This window comes from Mugil cephalus, chromosome 11 (genome assembly GCF_022458985.1).
Source record: "Mugil cephalus isolate CIBA_MC_2020 chromosome 11, CIBA_Mcephalus_1.1, whole genome shotgun sequence".
NCBI classification, from domain to species: Eukaryota; Metazoa; Chordata; class Actinopteri; order Mugiliformes; family Mugilidae; genus Mugil; species Mugil cephalus.
The window spans coordinates 2,980,190-3,006,629 of record NC_061780.1 but is presented as its reverse complement, the minus strand read 5'-3'; the positions used below and the strand labels follow the sequence as shown (position 1 = coordinate 3,006,629).

The 26,440-nt window shown below is 38.8% G+C and overlaps 1 protein-coding gene across 1 annotated transcript; it reads right to left on the bottom strand.

Annotated features, from left to right (window-relative positions):
• Window positions 1–22,041: 22,041 nt before the first annotated feature.
• On the bottom strand, window positions 22,042–25,994 carry LOC125016510 (5-hydroxytryptamine receptor 1B). The gene is made up of 2 exons (XM_047599032.1): window positions 25,733–25,994; window positions 22,042–23,494 (listed from the first exon to the last, which is right to left on the bottom strand). Exon 2 carries the CDS (start codon window positions 23,458–23,460, stop codon window positions 22,426–22,428), a length of 1,035 nt encoding a protein of 344 aa, XP_047454988.1. The 5' UTR covers window positions 23,461–23,494; window positions 25,733–25,994; the 3' UTR covers window positions 22,042–22,425.
• Between the last annotated feature and the right edge of the window lie 446 nt (window positions 25,995–26,440).

Here is a 26,440-nt window from a genome sequence, read left to right as displayed (position 1 = left end):
CCATGGGCCGCGCATGTGTTTTTTATTAGTGTCACGTTAATATTTCAATCTTGAGTATTTGATAGTGAGTTCTTGAACATCTCTGTTTGGTGGTGCTCATATGATAATATATGTCGTGAGATTGGCATCGTTTGCGGGATGGTATTATTCAGTTGCAATCTTGGTGTCACCTGTTTGTTTTCAGGTGCTGTGGTCCCCTCTCTCACTTGCTACTGTGTTTTTGTTGAGAGCTTATTGATTATGGTATTTATGGATTGGAACATCCAAACCAAAATCGCCACAGGTAAATTTGTTTTGGGACTTGTAAATGTGTTATAGTAATGTCATTAAGTTTTATGATATTTAAAAATGTTTTCTAAAATTGTAAATTTGGCAGAAGCTTTGTAAAAGTGTTTCACATTTTATAATGTTGGTTTGCACCTCCCGGCCACTGTAGGAATGCATCCAGTATTTTTTTTTATTGCATCACAAAGCTGTTTAGCTACACCAGCCAGTATTTCAGTGCCTCAGGTTGCTGTGGAATATGAGAGAGGGATTTGCTTAATTTTAGCTGTCATTTCCTCTTTCTGTTTGCCTTCAAACATTGTGTCCATTACTTCAGTCATGCATTCTTTTATTATTTCTGCATCTGAGAATGGCTTCTTGTGTTTACCCAAAATCCCAGCACTCTGCGTGAGCACTCCGTTGCTTTTTGTTGTTGTGTCACGATTGTTGATGTGACAAGAATCCTGCTTGCAGCTTCATATGATGATCTCAGTCCATTTATTTTTGGTGTTCTTACCTCTGAGTTTTGGGGAAATGTCTCTTCAAAAATCCTATGTTTGCTCTCATAATGGCATTTCAAATTGGAGATCTTCATCACGGCTATGGTCTCCTGGCATATTACGCACATGGGTCTTGTGCGGGCTGGAGGGAGAAGGAATGCAAATTTTTCATTGCATTCTTCTTTGAATTGCCAATTTTCACTGTCCAAGGGCACCTGTGTCTAACGGCTAAACGAGGCTCCTCATCATTAATGTAACATTGGAATATAAGACATGATTGGTAGTCCGCGACGCAACAATAACCCTGGATCCACTATGTGTTCCAACGATGGAATTCCTGCCTGAATGATTCGATCTGCTGGAAAAATAGAACAGCCGTTTATATTGAGTGGCCACGCTTCTGAAACATGCTGTAAGTCTGGTGGAAGGAAACTCATTGACTGGAATTGACGCGATCTACTGTGGAACGCAGATGCCTCCAGTGGAAATCCAGGGTTAGTGAATTCAGGGTTGGAGTGGAGAGGGGGAATTTTGAAAGGAAAAATAGATATAGACCTCAGAAGTTACCCAGTAAAAGTTACGTGTTTGCTTCTTCATTTATTTATTTTTTAAACTGACATCTGAAACACACATTCCAACTGCTAATGACAAATAACCAATATGTATATAATGACGACAATTAGCAACAGATATTCATATATATCAGGGATAACATTATGACCACCTTCCTAATATAATCTAGGTCTCTCTTGTGCCTCTAAAACAGTTGTAACTCATCAAAGAATGGACATGGGTCTACTGAGGGTGTCCTGTGTTGTCTGGAATGTTGTTAGTGGGGGCCTTTGGGTCCTATGGTTTGAGGGGAGGGGCCTCTGTGGGTAACCCCACAGATACTTGATCAGATTGGGATCTAGTGAATTTTGAAGCCAGGTCAACACCTTGAGCTGTTCTTCATGTTTTGTTAGTTGTTCCTAAACTGTTTGTGTGTGTCTGTGTCAGGCTGCATCCTGCTGGGGATGGTTGCTGCCATCAAGGAGTGTCATTGGTATGTGGGTGGTTGTGCCTGGTCTGGTCTGGGTGATAAGTAACATGCACATGAATGAATGTCAGGTCCAAACATTTCCCAGGAGCACTGAATTGTCACAAGATGGTCAATGTTATGTCACCTGTCAATATAATGACAGAATATGTTATTATTTTTAGTGTTGTACTTGATTGAAATAATTTTTGATTTCTTTCCCAAATAGGTCCTTATGCTTCCCTAACATGTTCTGCTAACATGCTTTAATGGCAAACTTTCAGATACAAAAGCTACATTTCACACAGCACTAACAAGATGTATTAAGAGATCTACTGGATTTGGCAGGATTTAATTGAAGACAAACTGAGATTTTAAGAAGGAGTTTAACTTATTCATAGAAGCTAAAGCAAAATCATTGACACTGAGAGGCAATTTTAAAACCACTATTCTCCTTAAACTTAAAATAGAGCCTTAACCTGGCTTTGTTGATTTTGATCTTAAACCTGCAGTAATGGATTTTTTTTTCTTTTACTCTCAACAAATCTAAACACAGTACCAACAGAGATGCAGCGGTGGTGTTTCCATCAACTACGCCCGGAAATGATCTGTTTCCTTACCTACTAAATTGTCTTCTCTCTTTTGCCTGTGACCATCTGCTATTTAATGCAGGTAGTGTACATTGGATCTGTCTGAGCTGATGACTCTGTTGCTGAAACATAAATACACATATACAGTTTCAGTTGTAAAAGCAAAAATAGATACTCCCAAGAGCTGTGGGTAAAAGCTCTTTGTGGGTTTGTATTTTGGAGCCATCACTGTTTGCTTCGTTATTAAAATGAATATATTGATTTCTTCAGTGTTGCATATTAAGGTGCTGATGTCTCATAGTTTTCTGCACTGGTTTTTCCAAAGCACTGGTGCCACAAGGTGTATTGCCTTTAGCAGCTGACAGATTATGGTGTGGAAGACAGCCTCTGTCGCCTCTCAAACTATATTCAGCGTTAACATGGTTAGTGAACAAAGAACTCTGAGTCATAAAGTGACGTCTCTTATTTTTAGAATTCTCCATTAGCCTCTTTCAGCACTGAGACATTTTGTGAATATGAACTCAAGGAAGGTATTTGAAAACGAAGCTAGTTCTTGTAGTTAAGGTGGACGTGTAAAGACCTGAGTCACTTTAATAATACTGTAATGGCCAGAAGACCGAAGTAGCTTAAGTCTTAGTAGTTACTCTGGTTCAGCAGTGATTACTCAAACACTGGCAAATCGTGAACTGGTGATCAGGTTTTGGTGCAATATAAAGGACCACCATCTTACAGACTAAGGGAGAGGTGGTCATAATGTTTTTAATTCTTTAGGAAGGATGCTCCAGAGACATGGGGGATAGACAGATAAAGGGATCTATGATTGTGAAGCAGACACACTGCGAGTTCTTACATCGTATTTAATCAACACATTTTGTGGCCCTAACTCCGTTTTTGTCAACTTGTTATCTACACTTACAAAAAACAAGTTTGTAGAGATTTGTGACTAAGGCAGTAGTTGATTTAAGAAGGGTGACATTTGTGTCAAGTAATGGACACTAAATGAAACTCAAAATATCAATGTTAGTTGTACTATATATTCAAGTAGTAGCAATTTTTTACTATCGTACTTTTTGAGGCAATGACTTTGCACATTTATTCAGTTTCACAATGCATGTTAAAATTTGTGAAACTGTAGTTTATAGTAGTTTTACAATTCATGAGTTTTATATGAAAAGCTAGTCAGGAAGACAGTGATGCTGCTCAGTTTTTCTGTGCACAGTGTCATAGTGTAGATGTGAGTGTGTTCAGCATCTGCATATTTTCCTCCGGTTTTGACCCACTTACGCATTCTGTTAAGCCATGCGCCAAATATTGCAGCAACAATACTAATTTTCTCGTTTACCTCACTTAAAATGATAAATGTGGATGATGTGAATGTCGGTCACAAACAGGTCTTTTAATTTGTGAGCAGACCACCTGGAGGGATCACATGGCTCCAGTCAGACTCTGCTGCTTTACAACAAAACCTTCCTGAATAAATGTAGTTCATGTGGTAAGCTCTAGATAATGACATGGTAAAATTCACAGAGTGGCCCACTTTGAAAGTGCACCTGTTCCTTCTGGCATCACATTTGCGTTTCATATTTACATATCCTCCAAACTGATTCACGGTTTGTGTAAATGAGTAATGAATAATTACACTGTAATGTAAAACAGGGCCAGTCTTTAAGAAAAATCACCAGTAAGATTCAGTAGAATGGTTCTGATGAGCGACTGAAACCAAACTACCAGAAAATGATTTTCTGAACATCAAGAAGCAGAAATTGAATCTTTCGGCCCCTGATATCTGTGGCTCTTAGTGGATGCTGATTGCACTTCCCAGCAGAGCGTCTTTCAAAGGCTGAACCACACTGAATCAATGTCGTGTCTCAGATAAGGATCGCTATGCTCTGAGAAAAAGTCACAGTTCTTGTTATTTTCTTTTTTTCCAGCGGTTGTCGTCCTCCAAAATTGGTGGCTGCATACCCTCCACTGTGTGTAGGAAAAGAAAGACGCACAATCTTTAGTCTTTGGATCCCATTGGAATGAATTAGTTTGTTAATTCAACACTTTACACACTGAACCAAGACTTCAAGCCAAATGCTGTTATTAATGATTTTTACTTTTAACTTGCTGCAAATCAGGTTAAATTTCTTCAGATTCAGGTCCTGAGAAACACATTTATATCCTTATGTTTCACTCCATTGCAGCTTTATACAATACAACTGTCAATGGTTTTGCTAATGGCAATAAATAAATAAATAAATAAAAATAAAAAATTACCTAGATGCACTCACTTTGCTCAGCTCTGGCTGGTGGTGTCCATCTAACTCAATAATTTAAAAATGGTGTAGATGTAAACCATTGGTGAGCCTCAAAAACAGGAAGACCAGATTAGAGTTTGCTAAAAAACATCTAAAAAAAAAGTTCTGGAACAACATCCTATGGACAGATGAGACAAAGATCAACTTGTGCCAGAGGGATGGGAAGAGAAGAGTATGGAGAAGGAAAGGAACTGCTCATGATCCAAAGCATACCACCTCATCAGTGAAGCATGGTGGTGGTAGTGTCATGGCGTGGGCATGTATGGCTGCCAATGGAACTGGTTCCCTTGTATTTAATGATGATATGACTGCTGACAAAAGCAGCAGGATGAATTCTGAAGTGTTTCGGGCAATATTATCTCCTCACAAAACTGAAGGGAAAATGCCCCAAGAACAAGCAGGAACTGAAGACATTTGCAGTAGAGGCCTGACAGAGCATCACCAGGGATGAAACCCAGCGCCTGGTGATGTCTATGCGTTCCAGACTTTGGGCTGTAATTGACGGGAAAGGATTTACAACCAAGTATTAAAAAGTGAAAGCTTGATTTATGATATTTTAATTTGTCCCATTACTTTTGGTCCCTTAAAAAGTGGGAGGCACATATACAAACTGTTGTGATTCCTACACCGTTCACCTGATTTGAATGTAAACACCCTCAAATTAAAGCTGAAAGTCTGCAGTTAAAGCACATCTTGTTTGTTTCATTTCAAATCCAGTGTGGCGGTGTATAGAAAGATTAGAATTGTGTCGATGTCCCAATATTTATGGACCTGACTGTATATAAAGGTTCTCATCAATGAGGAAATGAGCTTTAGCGCATATTCACACCAGGAAAGTCCGATAGTTCACTTGCTTTGGTCCGGACCTTTAAAAAAAATGTTCAGTTTGTATTCACATTGCATTTTTTGAAAAGGGACCAACCTCATAAACAAACCCATGTGTGTCCCGTAGCTGCTCAATCATGGATAAAAATTATTGGCGGGATCTTTGGGAAGTTTTTTCACTTTAAGCCAACTCTGCGTCTGAGTCCGGGTAAAGCGTGCCTCACACATTCTCTTTATGATTTGACCGTAGATGTTGGCATTTTTTTTTTTTTTGTGCGTCAAGCAGCTGATATGTGCTCTCCTCCGACCATATATCGAGGAGGCAGTGCTCTCTTCTGTGCCCCATGTTGACCCATGGCTCATTCTTGGTATAAAATAGAAATTAATTACCCATGACCGATCACAACAATTTTTGTAACTTTTTTGTTCCTGGTATACTAGTTAGCAATGGATCGCACGTTTTTAGTTTTTTTCTTGTTTTTTTTTCCTTTGGACACCTGCGGCGAATGGATTATATAAAGTTCGTTTAACTTCACAGCCGCTAATACCGTGAAGTTAAACGAATTTAACATAATCCAGAAGTTAATTTAAACATTAAACATTTAAGAGTGGGTTGAATGGGGCAAATTTAAGTTTTTTCGTTAGATTTGAAATTATTTTGAATTTACATAATGTAAAACAGGACATTATTTCTGTTAATTAAATGTGGACGCTCTACACTCATGTCGGGCTTTTGTGTGTTGGTGGTTTCAAAGGCAGGGTCAGTTTTTCCGTAAGATATTAATTATATTAACAGGTACTGTTGTCCTGAAAAGATCCCCCTTGTGTGTATGGTGAGTTGTTACAAGACTCTTTAATCCAAAAAGGTGCATTTGGTTCAGAAAAGGTTCGGATTGCATTCACAGGACAAACAACGCGGACCAGGGTACGTTACAGACTCTGGTGCAGACCGAACAAGTGAACCAAGTCCCAGCTGCAGAGGTGGTCTCGGTTCACTTGTTTGGTCCGCACCAGAGTCTGCTGATTTCTATTCAAACCTCCCCAAAAAGTCTGGACCAGAGAAAAGGTCTGTTTTAAGCAGACTAAAATAGCCTGGTATGAATACGCCCTTAGAGACCCAAACTGTTTGGTTGTAAACATGTTTATTCTTCATGTTTAAAAGATAAGACATTTCCAGCATTTCTAAGTATAGAATTGATAACAACACATCCATCTAGCGAGTCCAGAGAAACATTTGAGATTTGCAGCCACAGCAGCTGAGTGAAACATTTTCCAGGAGAGTGCTTGTCTGTGAAACTTGCTGGCTTGCAAGTGAAAAGGTGTCCATAAAAACTGCTTTGATCATGGCGACTAAGGTAACTCAAGGAGATTCCATTGTCAGTCCTCACATGGGACCGCTAATAGTCATTTTCATGCTCTGGTTCTACTGTTAAATGGACCAGGCAGACCATTAGCACAAAAACTGAAGCCTTGTCTTAGAATCTGAAAACAGAATTGTCAGAAATTGCTAATATCTCTATCTTGTAGGGTCCTGTGAATAGTTTACCCTCTGTGCTGGTAGTACTTACTAATACAATATAATATAATATAATATAATATAATATAATATAATATAATATAATATAATATAATATAATATAATATAATATTAGGCTAATTGGTGACTCTAAATTAACCCTAGGTGTGCGTGTCAGTGCGAGTGGTTGTATGTCTCAGTGTTAGCCCTGCGATAGGCTGGCGACCTGTCCAGGGTGTACCCCGCCTCTCGCCCGATGCACGTGGGATAGGCTCCACCAACCCCCGCGACCCTAGTGCAGGATTAAGCGGTACGGAAGATGAGATGAGATAATATAATATTGGATAAACTTAGCTAGAATAATAGCTTTCGTAATGCTTTAGCTGCTGTCTCAGCTTCTGGAGAGTCTTTGCAGAGCTAAAATTCAATAATGCCCTCAAGAATATTTACTAAAAACAAGATTTTGTATATAAAACTCATGTAAGAGCTACTAATACAAACAGACTTGTCCTTAAGGGGAACCATTAGATGATTTAAGACAACTTTTCTGGGTAACAAGCCATGGTTAGGTTTAGGAATCAGAACATAATTGAGTGGAAAAGCTGCATTAGCGGCTCAGCAGCAAACGTCAGACAGATATATATATATATATATGGCAAAAGACTTTCATGAAGCAAGAGCTGATTAATCTGCTGTACTCTCCCTCAGCACTAAACAGCAGACTCCCACAGTCTAGGTGGTCAAAGAAAGTGCAGTAGTTAGCAGCTGAAGTGCTTGATATTTTTCACAGTAGCTGGTTAAGACCAAAAACAGAGCTAAAAAAAGAGAGAAAATTACAACTTGAAATGATTGAAAATGTTTGTCCAAAAAAGGTAGAAACTAAGGCTACTGGACTGATGGAATTTCTTGAAGACCTTTTTTCATGCAAGTAGCTAATCATCTTTTCAGTTCACTTCAGCTACATGGATGATGAAAAAGTCTCCAAGAAAACTCCACTCCACTTGATTCTAAAGATAAAACTTTATGGTGTGGATGAATGAATATGTTGCCAGACATAGACAGACTCAGTTGTTATCATAATATCACATCATTTGGATTTTACTTAGAAAAACAATTTATCACTACAACTAATTAAATAGTCCTAACCAACAACATTGATGTTACCCAACACAGGGTGGTCCAGCAGATTGACAGATGTAACCACAGATGATGACATTTGGAAGATATTTGGCAGCGACCATAAAGCTATTACCTTCCAACTGACTCAACTTCCTACCTGGTCCATCATTTTTGTAAGGTCTGAGATAAGGTGAGATAGATTAAATAATGTTAGGATGTAGTATGTATTACACGTTTCCTATCACACATTGGATATGGTGCTTCCAAATTTTAAACTCGTGTTGCTGATGTGACTTGGCCTTACTCCCTGCAGATCACAGGCTGCAGTGAAGATGGTAGAAGAAAAAATAAAAAATAAATAAATAAATAAAATGCTGCAGTCTCCTTTCCCATCTGCTCTGGAAGGATTTGTTCTGTTTAATAATCTAATCAGACAACCAATCAATCTAATCAGTCAGTCGGTTTAATTGAGGCTCTCAAATCACTAGCAGGTGTGGTTTCTTAATTAGCCCAGGTGAACTTTTTACGTATTTAAAAATAAGAACTACATTTTCAAAGAGTCAAAGGTGTTTTTAAAGAGCATCTTGGTCCGTGTTTATCTTTAACTCAATGCACATAGCTGATGCTTTTAGCCACAGGGACACAAACTCTGAATCCAATCCAGTGCCTCTGTTGCATTTGTCACTTAGAGATAAGAGCAGCGAGAGATAAAAGGAGAGCCAGCAGATGTATGTTTTGTGTGACTCTGACCAAACTCCCACCAGCTGCAGCAAACCACTCTGAATGCTGCGACCTAAAGACGACTTGTGAGACAGAGTAGTGTGTTTATTTTATACACCAAAACTCCTACAAACAAGTGAGACAAAATGTAGTGAGTAGCGAATGAACAACTCTGAATTGAGATCTAAAGATAATGAGTTACTAAAGAGACGAGAGTGGAGATATTATACTAATGAACCATTATGCAATGATTTGTTAAAAAATATCTATTTTCATCATCTCCGTCTTCATAAGCTGTGGCTGTTTAGCTGACAAACTAAACCACTGAGCGACACAGCCACCCATTCATTACTAATTACTTTTTATGCTCCACTAATCATTATAAGTTACAAGTTACAAACTAGTTCATCAAGGAATTTTCATTAAGCAATATTAAGGAAAACTCTGTGAATTTTGTCAATGGAAATTGATCACGTTAGCCAAAAAAAGTTTCTTTTTCCAGTCATGTCTTGTGTAGCCTGCTACTTCTCCTATTAGTTTCTTGTCTCCTCACATCTAACGATCTCACAAAATTGAAACTTACACACTCAACTTTTTTTTTATTTTAGAGGCATTTTAGTAATATAAAATCTTCAATATAAGGAACTTCACAACAGTTTAAAAAAAAAACAGCTGGAGGTGTTTAACAGCATGATGGTGGTTTTCTTTTAATAATATTTTCAGGTCACAGGGGCCTTTTCTTTTTTTCTCTTTGGCTATTTTATCCTGACTAAGCCCTGAAACAAATTACCGTCAAGGCTGAGCAGCAGCACCATATCAAACTCTGTTAATTCATACATCCCAGTTTGACATTCTTCAATTAGAAATCTCCCTCTCGTTTGAAGGCAACAATTTCATTGAGACTGGCTCACAGAACGATTGAGAATTTTTCTCTGGGTTTCGCAATCTTCACAACGATCAGCAAAGATGGACAGAACAGATAAAGGTATGTTTGCCTACAACATGAAAATCACAGCTAAAATACTGTATGACCCGGTGAATGGCAGGTGAAAATGTTCAAAGTACATCAGTAATCTTGTTCTTATTTATCTTTTTATGTCACTGCATTCATCCAGGCTTGCTCTGTATTAGAAGTGATACTAAACCTTTACAGGTGCATGTCCTCTATAGGCGAGAACGAGAGGTGGGGTAAACTCTGGACAGGTGTCCAGTCTATCACAGGACTAACACAGAGAGACAGACAACACTCACACCTAAGGCCAATTTAGAATCACCAATGAACCTAACGAGCATGAACAGCTGATCATTATGCAAAAATCTAAGAGTTTTTTCAAAGTATCTAACAGGGTGAAAATTACTTGCCTTCAAGACGTTTTGAACTCTAACATAGAAGAACAATTACGTGTGTGTGTGTGTGTGTGTGCTCTTCATATCCTCAGCAGCAGAAAAATCAGAGCAGCAGGAGGCTTTGTTCAGGAGCTTTAGAGCAGCTTGTGGGGATATGGATTTCAGTGTTGAAGCTGCACAGATGCCTCCCTGCCCCTTCACAGCTAACAGCCAAAACCAGATCTAACTGCTCCAACTGACATGGCTCTTCCTCTTTGGCTTCAGGGCATGCACCCAAAACTTGTGTTTTATTTTGCAAATCTTACCGTAATGTATTTTTGTTTTAAAGTCAGTCATGTGTTAAATGGAAAGCCGTGCCACTGTTGAAGGTATTTTCTCTAAACCCCTGTAAGCTGTTCCTTGCAAAAAGCTAATTACAGTCAGTTGAACAAAGTTATTAACTGTTAAATTCAGCCATTCAACAAAAAATAATTATACACTGATCAGCCACAACATTAAAACCACTGAAAGGAAAAGTGAATAACATTGACCATTTAGTGACAATTCAATCTTCTGCTGGGAAACTCTTGGACCTGGCATTTATGTGGATGCTACTTAGACATGTCCCGCCCACCTAGACCAGACCAGTACACCCACCCCATAGCAATGACCATTAAGATTCAATATCACTTTATTGATCCCCACAGGGGAATTAAGCAGCCACCCCCAGCAGGATGCAGCCTGACACAGACACACACACACAAAAACACTTTAGGAACAACTGAAAAAACAAAACAATAACAACAACAACAACAAAAAAACAAAAAAAACATGTAGAACAGCACCAAATGTTGACCTGGTCTCCAAATACTTAGGATCTAGTTCCAAACTGAGCAAGTATACACCCTCAGAAGGCCCATGTCCATTCTCTGATGAGTCACAACTGTTTTGGAGGCACAAGAGAGACCTAGACAATATTAGGAAATGGTTGTAATGAAAGGGAAACATTTCGTACAAGAAAGTAGTAAAATAGCTGCAGGGAAGATTCTACAGTGTAACCTTATGGGGGTGGATGTGCTATGATGAAATAGCACATCATACTGCACCATTAATGGACCTATAAATGGTATTGCCAACGTCTGTCAATATTTAAAAAGCCCTCACTCGAATATCCCAGCTTCTACTTACCTTACATATCTTAAATGAGCCTGTAAAATACTTTGTAGCCCAATGGCCTCATCAGTCATGGAGCTGTTTACCTTCTCCTCAGTCTCCGTGTTCATTCATCGCCGAGAAAAGTTTAAAATTATAAATATTGAGAAATAGTGAATATTATACTAGTCTAATTATTTAGTATTATTATTGTAACATTCGCACACACACCATAATATCTTAGTAGTCCGGACCCTTAAAAAAAAAAACAAAAAAAAACTTGGTTTGGTTTGTATTCACATTGCATCTTGACGGGATCTTTGGCGAAGTTTTTTCACTTTCACTGTAAAGCCTGCTTCGCACATTCTCTTGGCAATTCGACTGTAGACGTTTGTAATATTTGCGTGTCAAGCAGCTGATATGTGCTCTCCTCCGACCCTATACAGTGTAACCTTATGGGGGTGGATGTGCTATGATGAAATAGCACATCATACTGCACCATTAATGGACCTATAAATGGTATTGCCAACGTCTGTCAATATTTAAAAAGCCCTCACTCGAATATCCCAGCTTCTACTTACCTTACATATCTTAAATGAGCCTGTAAAATACTTTGTAGCCCAATGGCCTCATCAGTCATGGAGCTGTTTACCTTCTCCTCAGTCTCCGTGTTCATTCATCGCCGAGAAAAGTTTAAAATTATAAATATTGAGAAATAGTGAATATTATACTAGTCTAATTATTTAGTATTATTATTGTAACATTCGCACACACACCATAATATCTTAGTAGTCCGGACCCTTAAAAAAAAAAACAAAAAAAAAAACTTGGTTTGGTTTGTATTCACATTGCATCTTGACGGGATCTTTGGCGAAGTTTTTTCACTTTCACTGTAAAGCCTGCTTCGCACATTCTCTTGGCAATTCGACTGTAGACGTTTGTAATATTTGCGTGTCAAGCAGCTGATATGTGCTCTCCTCCGACCCTATATCGAGGCGGCAGTGCTCTCTTCTGTGCCCCACGTTGACCCCTGGCTCATTCTTGGTATAAAATACAAACGAATGAATGGATGAATGAAATGATCAATGACCGATCACAATATTTTTGTAACCCTTTTGTTCCTGGTAAAGCAGTTAGCAATCAATCGTACATTTTTGTTTTTGTTTTTTCTTGTTTCTGCGGACAAAACTGACGCTTATTTTTCCTTTGGACACCTGCGGCAAATAGATTATATTAAGTTCGTTTAACATCACAGCATTGGCGGCCGTGAAGTTAAACAAACTTAATATAGTTTAAAAGACATTTAAGAGTGGCTTGAATGGGGCAAATTACAGTTTTTTCGTTAGATTTGGAACTATTCTGAATTTACATAATGTAAAACAGGACGTTGTTTCTGTCAGTTAAATGCAGGACGCCCTACACGTGTTGGGCTTTTGTGTGTTGTATTGGTGGTTTCAAAGGCGGGTCAGTTTTTCCCTAAGATATTTATTACATTAAAAGGTACTGTTGTCCTAAAAACAAAATTGTTACAAACAGTAGTCTGTTTAATCCAAAAAGGCGCTCAGATGTCGCATTTGGTTCGGAAAAGGTTCGGATTGCATTCACAGGACAAACTAAGGGTTCGTTACAGACTTTGATACGGACCAAACAAGTGAGCCGAAACCACCTCGGTTCATTTGTTTGGTCCGCACCAGAATCGCTGATTTGTATTCACACCTACCCAAAAGGTTCACAACAGAGAAAAGGTCTGTTTCAAGCGGACTAAATGAGCCTGGTGTGAATACGCCTTTAAATTCGTCTACATGGACATAAATTACATGTACACCTAGGTTTCACAGTATATATGAAGGTAGCTGTTATTTTACTGAGCCTTTAGTCTGGATAACTAGCTAGCATACAGCTAGCATAAGGCTTGATTAACTTCATACTTCATTCATTTGTAAAGCAGTGGGTGTTGTACGGTGATCCTGAAGTGAAAAACACAACGGCGAAAGAGAAAACACCACGGCAAATCAGAAAACACATTGGAAAAAGAGAAAACACAACGACATTAACCAACCCGGAAGTAGTAGGTACCCTCGGGCTCCATGTGAAGCTGCCTTTAGCTGTCGTCTTCCAGACAGCTCAGCCCAGGCAGAGGCTGTTCACTTGGCCTGGCTGGAGGCTGCACAAGCGCTGCCTGGAGCCCAACGTTGTAAGTTAATATAAGACCAGTCGTCATTGCTATATTGTAAACGTCTGTTTGTGAATTATATCATTAAAGAGTGAAGATGTATCAGCTATTCGATGATCTCATCTAATGTACACAAGCTACATTTTACTCATATTATTACTGCTAATGTTACTTTAGATGGTCCATGCCCTAGTTGGCCAGACTCTCTCTAATATACGGCTCTAGTTGGAGCTGTCATGGCATCCATCTTTACTTTATGGTGCCAAAGGTGATAATACAAAAACTAGACCCATGGATGCGTACACTGGACCAGCCCACCGCCGACATTTGACTGGTCGCATCACAACCCTAACACATACAGCATCACTGATGAGTTAGCTAACAAGCAAGGTGTATTGTGCACGTTGTCCAATACTTGAAATTAAAATTGTATATTAAGTGTATTAAGAGGAGAATTCACACTGATAATTAACATCCACTTAGAAATTACTTCAAAATTTATATCCTTTGAGTTTCTGTTTGTATAATTAATAACAAAGGACATAATTACATAATTAATTAAAATGTTTTAGTGATTCCATAAATCTCTGCATTAGTTCCAAAGCAATGCTGGTGTCTTTTGTTGTCTTCTCGCTGCTTCTTGGTTTTGGGATAACAGGTTTTTCAAGATGAGAACTGTGATCGATAACCAAGCTAACACTCCCCCTCCTCCTCATCTGAGGGAAGTGAAAAACAAAGCCACACTGATGAAACCGTGTCACAAATCTTCTTTAAGTAAAGCAGGGAGCGAAACCATTCTCTAATAGAAATGTCAATACCAGCTCAAATCGCTGAGGACCACACAGACAACAAGCTGGGCTAAATTAAACACTTAAAGACAGAAGTGAATGAAGTAATACAGATTGTTGTACAGATGGACAAAGGAAGGCCAAGTAACACATGCTCAGTCCTGACAGGGCCAGGTACTCGCCTGTGAAAGGGGGAGGAATGTAAAAACCAAGAAACATTTTAAATAATTCAACCTGTAAACACTTTTAGGAACAAACAAACCTCAGAGCATTGAGGTGTTCCATTCATCAAGTAGACTCACACACTTTGATATGACCATGTACAGCAGTTGTGCTTGTTATGTGGGAAGGAACTGACCCCTCGGTGTAGGATTTAATCATACAGATAGGGACACTGCTTGAATACAGTCCATATTATGATGCCGCGTTGTGATACACTGGGTGTGTTTCTACCACAGGAACTAAAAACCTTCTCAGAAAGTCAGTTCTTGTACTTGTGATAGATGAAAAAACAGCCTCTAAATTGCTTTCCAGGGAGCTCCAACCTGATACTTGACTTTGATTATTTCCATTGCACCTATATCACAGCATGGAAATCCTGATGATAAAACCTTGTTAAGAATTAAAAAATAAAGTATCCCAATCATTGCTTAAACTTTAGAGGGGAAATGAAACGTACATCTATTGGTCCTTGAACTGCCAGCTATACCTGAAATAACACCGTTGCTAAAGTGAAATATTAAAAAGTTGCTAAAATCAAATATTTAAGAATTTATATTTCCACCTGGCTTGGGTGCTAGTGTGTTGCCATTTTTAAGTGATGTCTTCGAATACGTCATGGGGTTGGTTGGATCCTTCAGCTGCTGAAGAGAATGAAGCATTTCTGATGAAAATAAAGGGAAAGATACATCAAGTCCGATATAAATCCACTTGTTTCAAACTGTTACGGCATGGGAACCAAGCAGTGGTACCACTATGAGTGGAAGAAGTGGTGGAGCCGGTGACCTGACTGAAATAATCATGAGAAATGACATGTCCATAAATATATTTATCCTACTACAGCTGTCGTTTATTTAGAATTTTAATTTGCTGTTGTTATAGACATATTGTTCATGAACAAATCCAGTGAACTGGAGTAGTTTATATGGACCACCTGGCTTAGTGCTTCATTTCCCCTTTAAGATAAAGCACAACTGCTATCACTTTTTGATATGTCAGCAGTAACCAAATAATGGGGCCTTGGCTGCAGGGGAAAGGCAGACAACAAGGAGCAAGAATGAATATTGTTGTTTCTAAGCTCTTGGACTTAGGCTCCTAGAACCAAAGGGCACTTTTGGTAGAAATGCAGCTATAAATACACTAAAGGTTCTGATTTCCTCGGGACAAAGATGAAATTTAAAAGTAAAAATAAATAAATAAATACCAATGAATGAAATCGTAGAAAGATTCTGTTATGTTGTTTGTTCTTGCAGCTGCTTTTGTGCTGTGACCCATCAGAGATGTTTGAGTGTGAGGCATAGTCCTGTAAACATCTAACTTTTGAACAGAATTACACTTGTGATGTAGCTCATCGGAGCCCTGTAGGATTCCAATATATCTAAAATGTTCACACAGCATTACTTGAAAACGGCAGAAGGTTTTGAAAGTAACTTTTATGAAAAAAGGCTCGAAGAGAAAAGCTTGTTTCAAGTACCAACATGATGTTATTTGAAGTGCACATTAACTGCAACTTCTAGTGGCAGCTACATAGTTAGGCTCCTCTGTAACTCCAAATTTTAAGTAGGCAATACAAATTCTGTTTCACAGAGAGTGGAGCCTTGGTGACATTGAGTGGACAGAGAAAATAGCAACCGCCCCCAGTCAGTTGTGACCGGTTGTACCATCAGCTTTATAATATCTTCTTTGTTTGCAAACTAAGGCAGCTCTGTATTATATCCGATATCAGTTGTTTAAAATAAAGCAATCCTGCTCTGCTTCATCCCACATCTACTGAGTAGCTCTCATATCCTGAAAGAACAGCTCCAACAAAGCCAGTTCTGCTGTATTCTCATGCAAAACCCTCATGGGAAATCTACAGCTGTAGAACTGGAGACTAAGCTTGAAATAATAGAGCCTCAGCTTCCCTCAGCTACAACCTAAATACAAAGATATTTCTGATTACTGTCAGCTCTTATTTAACTCTGGCTGTAGATCAAATGTCCATGATGTGTTTTTTTTTGTTTGTTTTTGTTTGTTTGTTTGTTTGTTTTGATGCATTTTGAGGATGAAAACTCAATATGATACAGACTAATGAAACTTTTAGTTTTACTATTGCCTTTTACTACTCGCAGACAAATCAGACCACCACAAGTGCTCAAATAGAAGACAATAATTGTGTCTCTTTCAGTTGTTTTTAAGGAATTAAACTGGACAGATGTGTCTCAGTGGAGAGCAGCAGACCCTCTTGCAACACCACTAAGTAATGTTTAGATGCAGATATGCATTAATGTTTTCAACCTGCCATCAACAAGTCATAACAGGGAGCAGGATTCATGGTGCACGGTAGCATTTTTATCACTAATCCATCATCAACACTGCATTGCAACTCCATGCTGATGAATCTTTTATTTCGCTAACATTGTCATCATTTTAATCTATCACTGAAGGATTTTTTTCTATTTATTAAAGGAAGCGGTAAAGATGCTTTTTAACACCCTGCCTGTGATTTTGTTTTTCTTTTGTGAATAACCGTGGAATAAGAGAAGGCTGCAGGTGACAAGTGAATAATTGGCCAATATTAAAAACCAGGATATTGTGCTTGCTCCTAATACAGAGACTTATTTAACCCTCCCCTTCCCATCACCCCTCTGCAAGCTCAGATCTTTCAGACCTCCGACAACAACAACAAAAAAATATCAAAACTGAACTCAAACAGTTACTGCCCATTGTAGTTTGAGCTCATCTGAATTATCTCTTCCATCTGCCCACATTCACCTGGTCCTAATCTCATCTAACAATGTGATTCATGAAATAGAGATTGTCTTTCTTACAGCTTAATGTAAGAGCTTAATGTATATATGTATATATATATATATATATAGGTGCGTTAACGTTGAGGTCACTTTTGAGGATGCCAGTAGTACATTTTGTCTCATTTCATTGGATATAGGATGCTAAAACAATAAAATGATGCAAAAGACCTGGGGCCCATTGTACAAATATAAAACCGAAAGACATCAGTCATAATATTAATATTTGGATGTTTAGTATAGTGGCTGTATATGATACAATCATTCTATTTAGCTGATATCATTCATGTTAAAGGGTTGGCATTTCTTAATGTCAGACCTAAACCTAAATTGATATTTTTGATGCTATTTGTTGCCAGTTGTTACTGCTATCAGCCTCATTTTTGGATGAATGAATTTACTACTAACCCACCATTTGTAATGCCGTAGATTAACCTGGCCAGATCAAGCAGCAGAGGCTGGGGCTGAAAATGTAAGACACTGTGGAAATGTAGTTCTAATGGCCACTTAAGGCTTGTTCCAAAAAGAAAGTCTGTCCCCGGAGATATGTAGGTGAACATGTTGAACTTCACAGAACAAATGAACATCTTAACATCAGGACAACTGAAGGAGGGTTCAGAGGATGGGGGTGGCACCTGCTCTGTCATTACATGCTAAGTTTTGTTCACACGTTGTTGCACAAGCTGAAACAAATGTATAGGCTTGCTTTTGCGTCATAGTGTCATTTTGTCAAGAGTTGACAAAAGTTTTATTGGCGTCCAATTTCATATCGACACCCTCTTAAAATAATGCATTAGATGAGTCTTTATTTTTTTCAGTAAACACAAAAAGCAAGGTGACAATATGTAACTCGGCAAAAACACAGATTGTCTCCTCATATTGAAGGCTTGAAGTGAAAGTAATTACTTTTTTGCTGCAAGTGTTGCCACATGATTAGGCTTCACTTGCCTCAGCTCTATGTCGTTTTTATATCAGCCATTTAGGGCGCATCCAAGATGGTGACAGTTACCACACTCCAAAAGCGCTCTTCAGGAAACCTCTGGGTGGCATCGCAGAGCTTTCATCCGTCCTCATATAGAGTCTATGGGTGTTCTTTTTTAAAGAAAATAATACTTTTGTGTAGAACTGTTGATGCTTCATGTTACAGTCCACATTCTTGTTACCATGTAGCTAGTTTCCGCTTACTGTAGGGGTAATTGTTACAGTTGGAACAAACCGTACAACCTCAAATTCAATAACTTATGAAGTGAATTTTGCATAATATGGGATATTTTAAAGAGGCACTCAATTTCTATTCACCACAAGACTCTCCTTCTAACATCAGCCCTAGTGAGTGAGTAAATCATGAGTTACTGTTTAAATATACACAACACTTCACTGTGTGATGTGGATAAAGGACAAGTCCACAAATAGGTTTAAGCTTTTAAGAAACATGCTTCTCACACAGCAGGTTAAACTATTATTTTTATGAAATTTTGAGTAAAATGATGATGATTTTATTAATATTGTGAAGTTTTGATTTGTGTTTTCTTCGAAAACCGTTGAAAATCTGCAGTCATGACAATGCCTTCAGTGGCCACTTAATTAGGTACCCAAAAACACTCTAATCTAAAACGTCCTGCCCTTAACGCCTGTTAAGAACTATTCTAATGACCAGTTGATGTTGAAACAAATTTAGAAAGGTGGTGATTCAAATGTATGATCACTTTGGAGGATGTAGTTTATGCTATTTAGCTTAACCCACTGACTACAATGGACCTGTTAGAATAAATGTGTATACAACACAATACAGCTCAATAGTACAAACCACAGCCTCCAAAATGAAAACTGTTCAACCAACAGCTCTCTCAGTTACTCTAAACTAATGCTGAATACAATAAGCTGTCACATTCGGCTGCTTCCTCCTTTTATTATTGGCCAAGCCAATAATAAAAAGGCTAAGCACCAAGTTTCAGTTTAGTTTCACACCAACATGCAGGCAGCCAACATTTACAGACAATCTATTTCTTTTAAAATGTCCAACTGAAACTTCCTTCTCCTCAATAATATTGTTATTGGAAAGTTAAGGGAGTTTTTTCTTGCCACTGTCGCCCTCAGGCTTGCTCTGGAGGTTTCAGGGTGGTTTTTGGAAAGCGTCTTGAGACAGTTTGTATTGTTATTGCCGCTATATAAATAAAATTGAATTGAATTGAATTTTTGCCTGCTATACTCACCGTAGCTATATTTCGAATACATATTCCAACAAAATGCCAAAATACAGCTGACCAAGCAATTTTGTTTTGGCAGATGTATTAATATTCTCAGTTTACATGTTAAAGAATTGGCCTGTGAGAACTGGCCAACAGTGACTCTTTCTGAGGAGCTGTGCTGAACTGAGCATCAGTGAGTTCCTTCTTCTTCTTCTTTTCTTTCTATCTGCCCTAGTGCTGTATTGAAGCCGCTTTCCGTCAATGAGTTTTATTAATGTAATAGTCAAGGACAGTGATGCCAACGCCCGACTCTCATCTTTTTCTTATTGATTTTCTCCTCGGTTCTCTCATCCATTCACAATGTGACTCACCGGCGTCCTTGTATGTTGCAGGACGTGGTGATCTTTCCTTTGATGGTGGTGTCTGTCTTGTTTACCAATGCAGCTTCTGCTCGAAGGAAGCTGCTCAGGGACGAAAGGTTCCCCTCAATCCTCCAGACTTGTCACAGTTTGAAGGCAACACACATCAGAGATACGGATAATTTACAAACCCATTACATAGCTGCAAAGTATTGTATAATTTTCAAGTCAAATAGGATGTTTTTTGTCCTGACTTTTATTTTAAGTTGAACAGTTTCAACAGATTTTCTTAGATTTTCTCCTTCATAGATGTATTCCTTCTCTGGTGCATGCATTGAAGCATATTGTAGCTTCATAAAGTGAGAAAATGTCATATCAGACATGTGATTGTATTTATTTATTTGTTTTTAATTTAGCTGTGTTTAACGTTTTTAATTTTTATTCCACTCCAGCCACTATAAAGCAACTGGAACAACACATCAGAGATTCCCTGTGAGTTTTAACCAGAGCGCAAATGATGTCTGTCTGTTTTACTGGATATCTTCACTCGCCAGAGGATATATCATTTTCATAGTTTTCACCCTTTGACACTCATACCTTCCACATGGAGCCAGTATCAGGCCAAAAAAATTCATAATCCAAAAAATATGACTTTTGCTGAACTCGTTCACTCTCCCCACAAGATTATTGAGTTATATTATAGTGAGATAGTATCGGCTTGTCCAGGAAAGATACCTACCTGCAGTAAACGAGGATGTTTGTGTTTCTATATGAGTTTTTAAAGAATCAATAAAGATGATGGCCTGAATACTGAATGCAGCTAATCTATAAAAAGTCTTGTGTGAAAAAAATGTCTTCCATTCGATCATACACCTGATGAATGTGTAAACCGAAACACAGGACTGTGATTCAACCAAACGCTGCCTGACTGACAAAAGAAGTTCATAAAAAGAGCCAAACTGTGTGTGGTTGTACTTCTTCAAGCTGAACTTGCCTTTTTACTGAATACAGAAGCACCGCCTAATACATTGCAACCTTTAAAGCCATGCTTTCAAAGCACATAATCGCAATTTTATCTTAATGATTTATTTTTAATAAAATTTCAGCTTGGTATTTAGCCGTGGGGCGAAAAACAAGACTATAATAGAAAAGTCTTCGAAACCTTCCTGCAAAATCAGCTTTTGTATTATTTGTTTTACATAGTAGAACTGCTTATATAACCAGAACAGATGGACTGTAGCAGTTTATCCTACTGTATGTCAACACTCACGTATAGGATAATCTACACTGAGGGAATCTACGATGTCATTAATAAATGATATCCCATATATATGTTAAGGCTGTCAATCAATTCAAACATTTAATATATTTAATTGCAATTAATTGCATGATTTTCCATAGTTAACATGCTATTAATCAAAAATATTATTAAAAAAGGGAGAAGCTGTGTCTACATCGTAAACCATCCAGCGTCTCTATCAGCTGTCCACTGAGGTTTGAAACCTGACACAAATACATCAGCAAATACACTTGCCTACGTTGGAATCATTTTGTTTTCTGACACATTCACACAATTTTTTCAAATATTCCACCTGGCATGGCTTACCCACAATTGATTCATTTGGTCCGGTAGTGGGAGGCAGCAGAACCAACTGATAAAGATTGGCCCTCTCCATAGGAAATTTGAGTACAAAAAAAACCAAGATGGAACAGACATAAAGTATTATTCACCGAAGTAGTTTCAACTTTAAATACCACATTAACTCGAAGCACACATTAGTCTGGGATTCTGTTTGGTCTTCGGCTGACATGTCGCCCAGCATGAGACCAACAAGACAAAGACAAGCTGGCAAAGCTGGCTTGCAAATATCTGGCCACTCTTGCAAACCACTGTTCTGTGACAGAGACTGTTCTCAGTTGCAGGCAACATTGTAAGATTATAAGATCTTAAGAAGAGGTCAGCTCTCCTCTTGGACAATGTCAACAAGTTAGCTTTTCTTGATATCTGCTGAAAGAGAAGTAAACAGGCCACATTAATATGGACAAATGTTAGCTTAAAAAAAGACACCAAAAATGTTAAGTTGTTTTCTTGAAACAGTTGATGGTGTGTAATAAACACATCAAGTGCATATATATTCCCTTCTTTCTTGAGTCTGTTTGCTCATGCAACATGAAATGCGATTAACATGGATTAAAAATGAATGATATTTAATGGTGATTAATTAAAATGAATCCACAGCAAACCTCTGATTAATCCGATTCAAAATTTTAATCGGTTGACAGCACTAACTTTAGTTTGTACAATCAGGTAAAAAAAAAAAACATTCCACAGACTGAAACAGGCCTTAATTATTTAACGTTCCACAAAACAAGACAAAGGCCCACAGAGAGGGACAGTCAGATCCAACACCTGTGATCCAAAAACACTCCATGCTTTTAATTGATATAAAACAACTTGTAATTTAATACACAGCAAACCACAGAACATGCATACACGTCTCTTAACGAGACCCACATTATGTTCGACAAAGAGTTTGTGTGACAAACATCTAAATGGCGCAGTCCTGGTGTTTTCTTAAGTTTTGGTGGCAGTTTTTCTCTGAAAAGGCATAAGGAGTTTGTGTGCACGGATCCTGAACTTTTGGTCTCTCACACTGTAAATAATGACATTCCAACAACTGTTAGTGGCTAAAATCCAGAAGGCGAAAAATGAGAAGTTGCACCATTTATTTCCCAAAACGTTCCCGACAACGAAGACAGCAATGGGTGTGAAGGACGCTGTGAAGGCCACTGTTAGAGTCCCTATGGTTTTGGCTGCTTTAATGTCTGAGAATGTTGGTTTGGTGGTGTTCTGGGATTCACTCTCAGCCAAGTGTTTCCTGCGTTTTGAGTGTTGCCTGATGCTAGAAAGAGAGATTATGTTAATGACCACAGTGCTGCCGAGGAGGGTGAAGTCAAACGCGGGGAAGAGCAGGAGGATGTTCCAGGCCTGGCTGGGGAAATCGCCGATTGTCCCCAGAGCGTAGTTACACATCCGGCTACAGGAGTTATACTCTAAACCGATCTCGCTGCTGAAAATCATCGGACACACAGCCAAGAAGAAACTTCCCACCCAGGAGAGGACAATCAGGATCGTGGTCCTTTTACGAGTAATCACAGAGTCCTTGTGCAGAGGTCTCATTACAGCGATGCTCCTCTCAATTGTAAGCAGAAAAATGGTTGTGATGGAGACAAAGGTGCACCCAGCAAAGATGGGGCCGATGACATTACATGGGTGGAAACTCACTAATTGCGAGTTGTATGACGTCCACTCAGGTGCAGAGTCGGTCACCATGAGGTAGACCTCAGCATAAACCGACAGTGGCACCACGAATATCCCCACTGCCAGATCAGCCACAGCGAGGGATGCCTTCAGGTAACCCTGAGGCGTGTGGAAGTGTTTAGTCCCCAGCACCACAGCCAGAGTCACCAAGTTCCCAAACAAGGTAGCGAATATAAGTAGCACCATGAAGAGCACCATGAGGATTTTGTTGGTCAGAGTACAACAGCACACAGTGCAGTGTGCTGGTTCAGTTCTGTCCAACATGGTGGGTGTGCTGGCCTCAATCATTGGATAAGTTGATGCTGCACATTCACATCGTAACCTAAAATAAACAGAAATTGATATCAGGCATGAGGGTTTAAAAAAAGATGGAAGTCATACAATATTTAGAATGATCTCGCTTACACATTCGACAAAATGCATACAGGATTCTGGAAGTCCTGTTTTCTCACTAACATTGGGAGGAAAAATGTGAAATTCAGCTCCTGCTGAACAAATGTGTTTGATAAATAGATAAAGATACACACTTGTGCATGGAACACTGAAATGTAGTAGACAACTCCAACTTTCAAGGTCCGTTTTAATAAGAATAACATAGCTTTAAGATGCTTTGCACGCACAGGAATCTGATACTGCAACCGTATCATGAGACATAGTGTCAACAGAGGAAGAACCTTCAAAACAGGAAAAGATGTTCAGTGAAAACCTTTTCTTCATTTGCTATTTCGAAAACATCCACAAGTGAAAGGAAAACGGTCATCTCGACAGTTGCAAAACATGGTTGTTTTTCTGGGACATATTCTCCTGCATGAACACTGAGTTATCAACACAACACACCCACAGCATGTTTGTTCATGTCCTGTTTCTCAGAGCTTCCCAGAAGATGTCCTGGCCATTAACTGTTGAAAACACATTTTATCATGTCTTCTATATCTAAGTTACATCACAGGTGTCAAGTGATGCAAGGAACTGTAACTCAGGTCGATGTGAGTTCTCATTGTGCTTCCTTACATGACCAATACCCCAGTATTCCAACTTCCTGTGCTGGTGTGGGACCCTGCAATTTAAAATACAGGAATCTAGCCTAAACATAAACAGATAGAAAAAAAATACAACATTGAGCAAAGAAAATGTTGCAGAGCATAGGAAAACTGAGCCATTGAAGATGCAAATACAGAAAACATATGGCAGAAAATGTACAAAATGCTAACCAATTGAAGAATATATTATTTAAAAACCATTATGAAAAAATGGAAGAAAAAAAACATATTTCTTTAAGACGTCTGATCACACATCTTAGTAGCTTTTTCAAAGTTGAATGAGTGACAGAGAAGAGTGGCGAAGCATTTTTGCAAACAGTGTGTTGTTGTACCAAGCAGGGCTGGTCTTTATATAACCTACAATACCAAAACATTATTTTAATTCAATCTCGGTAAATGTATTAATATTATGTGTGTTAATTACTAACTGTGGCTATATACGTGGCTATTACGTACGCCAGGTACGCACTGACGTCATACTGTAATAGCGGATGTGGTTTGATCAGTTGGCCTGCGCACTCCATGCTGGCTCACGTGAGGCCTGTCCACGCAAACCTCAGAGCTGGATGGATGGATAAGACTAACTCTAGCTCGTGGTGAGGTAACGTCATAATCTGACCGACAGCAGCTGTAGAGTAGTAAACAAAACCCAGCTGACTCTCGTAGCTGCGTTAATCCAGAGTCAGGCAGTTTTCCTGACATTTTCCTTCTGAAACACGTGCATTATGATATAGATTATTTACATCAAAGACAGAATGATTCTATCTTATTAAAAGCAACTATTAAAGGTTAAAATAAAAAGCATCTATTAAGGGTTGCATATGCTGAGTTTATTTACAGCCAGAGTTAGTTTCCTCTCAATCTAAATGGTGTCCAGACACTTTTGAGAGACCTGAAGCGGTCAAGCAGAAACCTTCAGCCCTGCACAAAGAACCCACACAAGATCGTCACGAAGCAGTATCCCACAGTGCAATTTGAGTCTGATATATAGTAAGGAGACGATATCTCAAGTTGCATAAAGGTTAAATAAAATAACGATTTCCATGTGCGTATTATATAGCAAAAAAAAAAAAAAAAAAACTCAGCAATAGGCTGCCGTGTCAGTACTTATTTTGCCTTTCAGTTTTACATGTCCTTTCCTGGAGCTGTTTCTTCATGTATATCCATCTACAGCGTGCAGTCATGCTGAAACCTCTCGCATATCCAGCCAATAATGGTCTGGATGTAAAATCAAACCTGCTCCAGTGCGTCTTACATGACATTCACTCTTCATAAAAAATCACGCAACCTTCGTGTATGATAATTTTTTTTTTATTTGTTTATTTTTACCCCATTTATTCCCTTTTGTTTTCATATTTTTTTGTTGCCCCGGTTTAGCAAAATGCACAGCTTTCATGCGCACTTATAGATTCAAAGGAGCAGTTTCCAGTCGTCACTATAAACGCATCAATTGTGTCAGTTTCACTAAATAAAATATGTACGATCTGACAGTATCAACTATAACAGTTAACTTTACTCACTTCCAGATTTAAATTCCCCTCAGGACGCAGAAGCGAATTGTCCGTGGTAAAGCAGCATCTCCCAGTTGGATATCCACACAGCGGACTTCGAGTGCCACTTACAACAACTCCAAACTCAAGACGAAAAGGAAGAAGGAAACGAGTCCATCATGAGAACCGGGGAGCTCTCTCTCCGATGTGCAGATGTTTCATGTGCGCAGAGGATGGGTCTGTGGCTCTTGGCGCTGCGCTCTGCTCAGCACCGCTCCGGAGGGACTGTTAAAGTGTCTCCTCCGCAGGTTTCTCCATTGGCTGAGGATGCCGATGACAGAGGGGTCCACCGCCTATAACATGACGCCTGCTGCACATCAGCACGTGGATGTCTCGGAGTGAGGAGGGCAGTGTATCCCGTGGTTGTGTCCAAGTGATTTTTTTTCCATCTGTCTGTGATGCCTCGAATTATTATTTTTTTCTTTTTCATTACTAACCCTGAACTTTAAATTTTCCCGAAAAGCCTCATTCGCAATGTTCCCTTTTCTTAATTTCAGGCCTGAGTCTGTTCATAAAACTGACCTCAGCGCTGCAGCATTTTTTTTTTCTCAGCCTGAGTCACTGCTGCAGCATGAAAATGAGGTCCCACACGTCCAGGTTCAGATTTTGAGAGGAGAAACTGGGACTCGTTTTTGTTTCTGTTAAATTACTTTTCTGACAGGTCTGCCTTTGGTGGTG

Bases quoted from the DNA above. Each gene is read 5' to 3' on its own strand.
- LOC125016510 (XM_047599032.1), bottom strand. From the start codon at position 23,460: ATGATTGAGGCCAGCACACCCACCATGTTGGACAGAACTGAACCAGCA.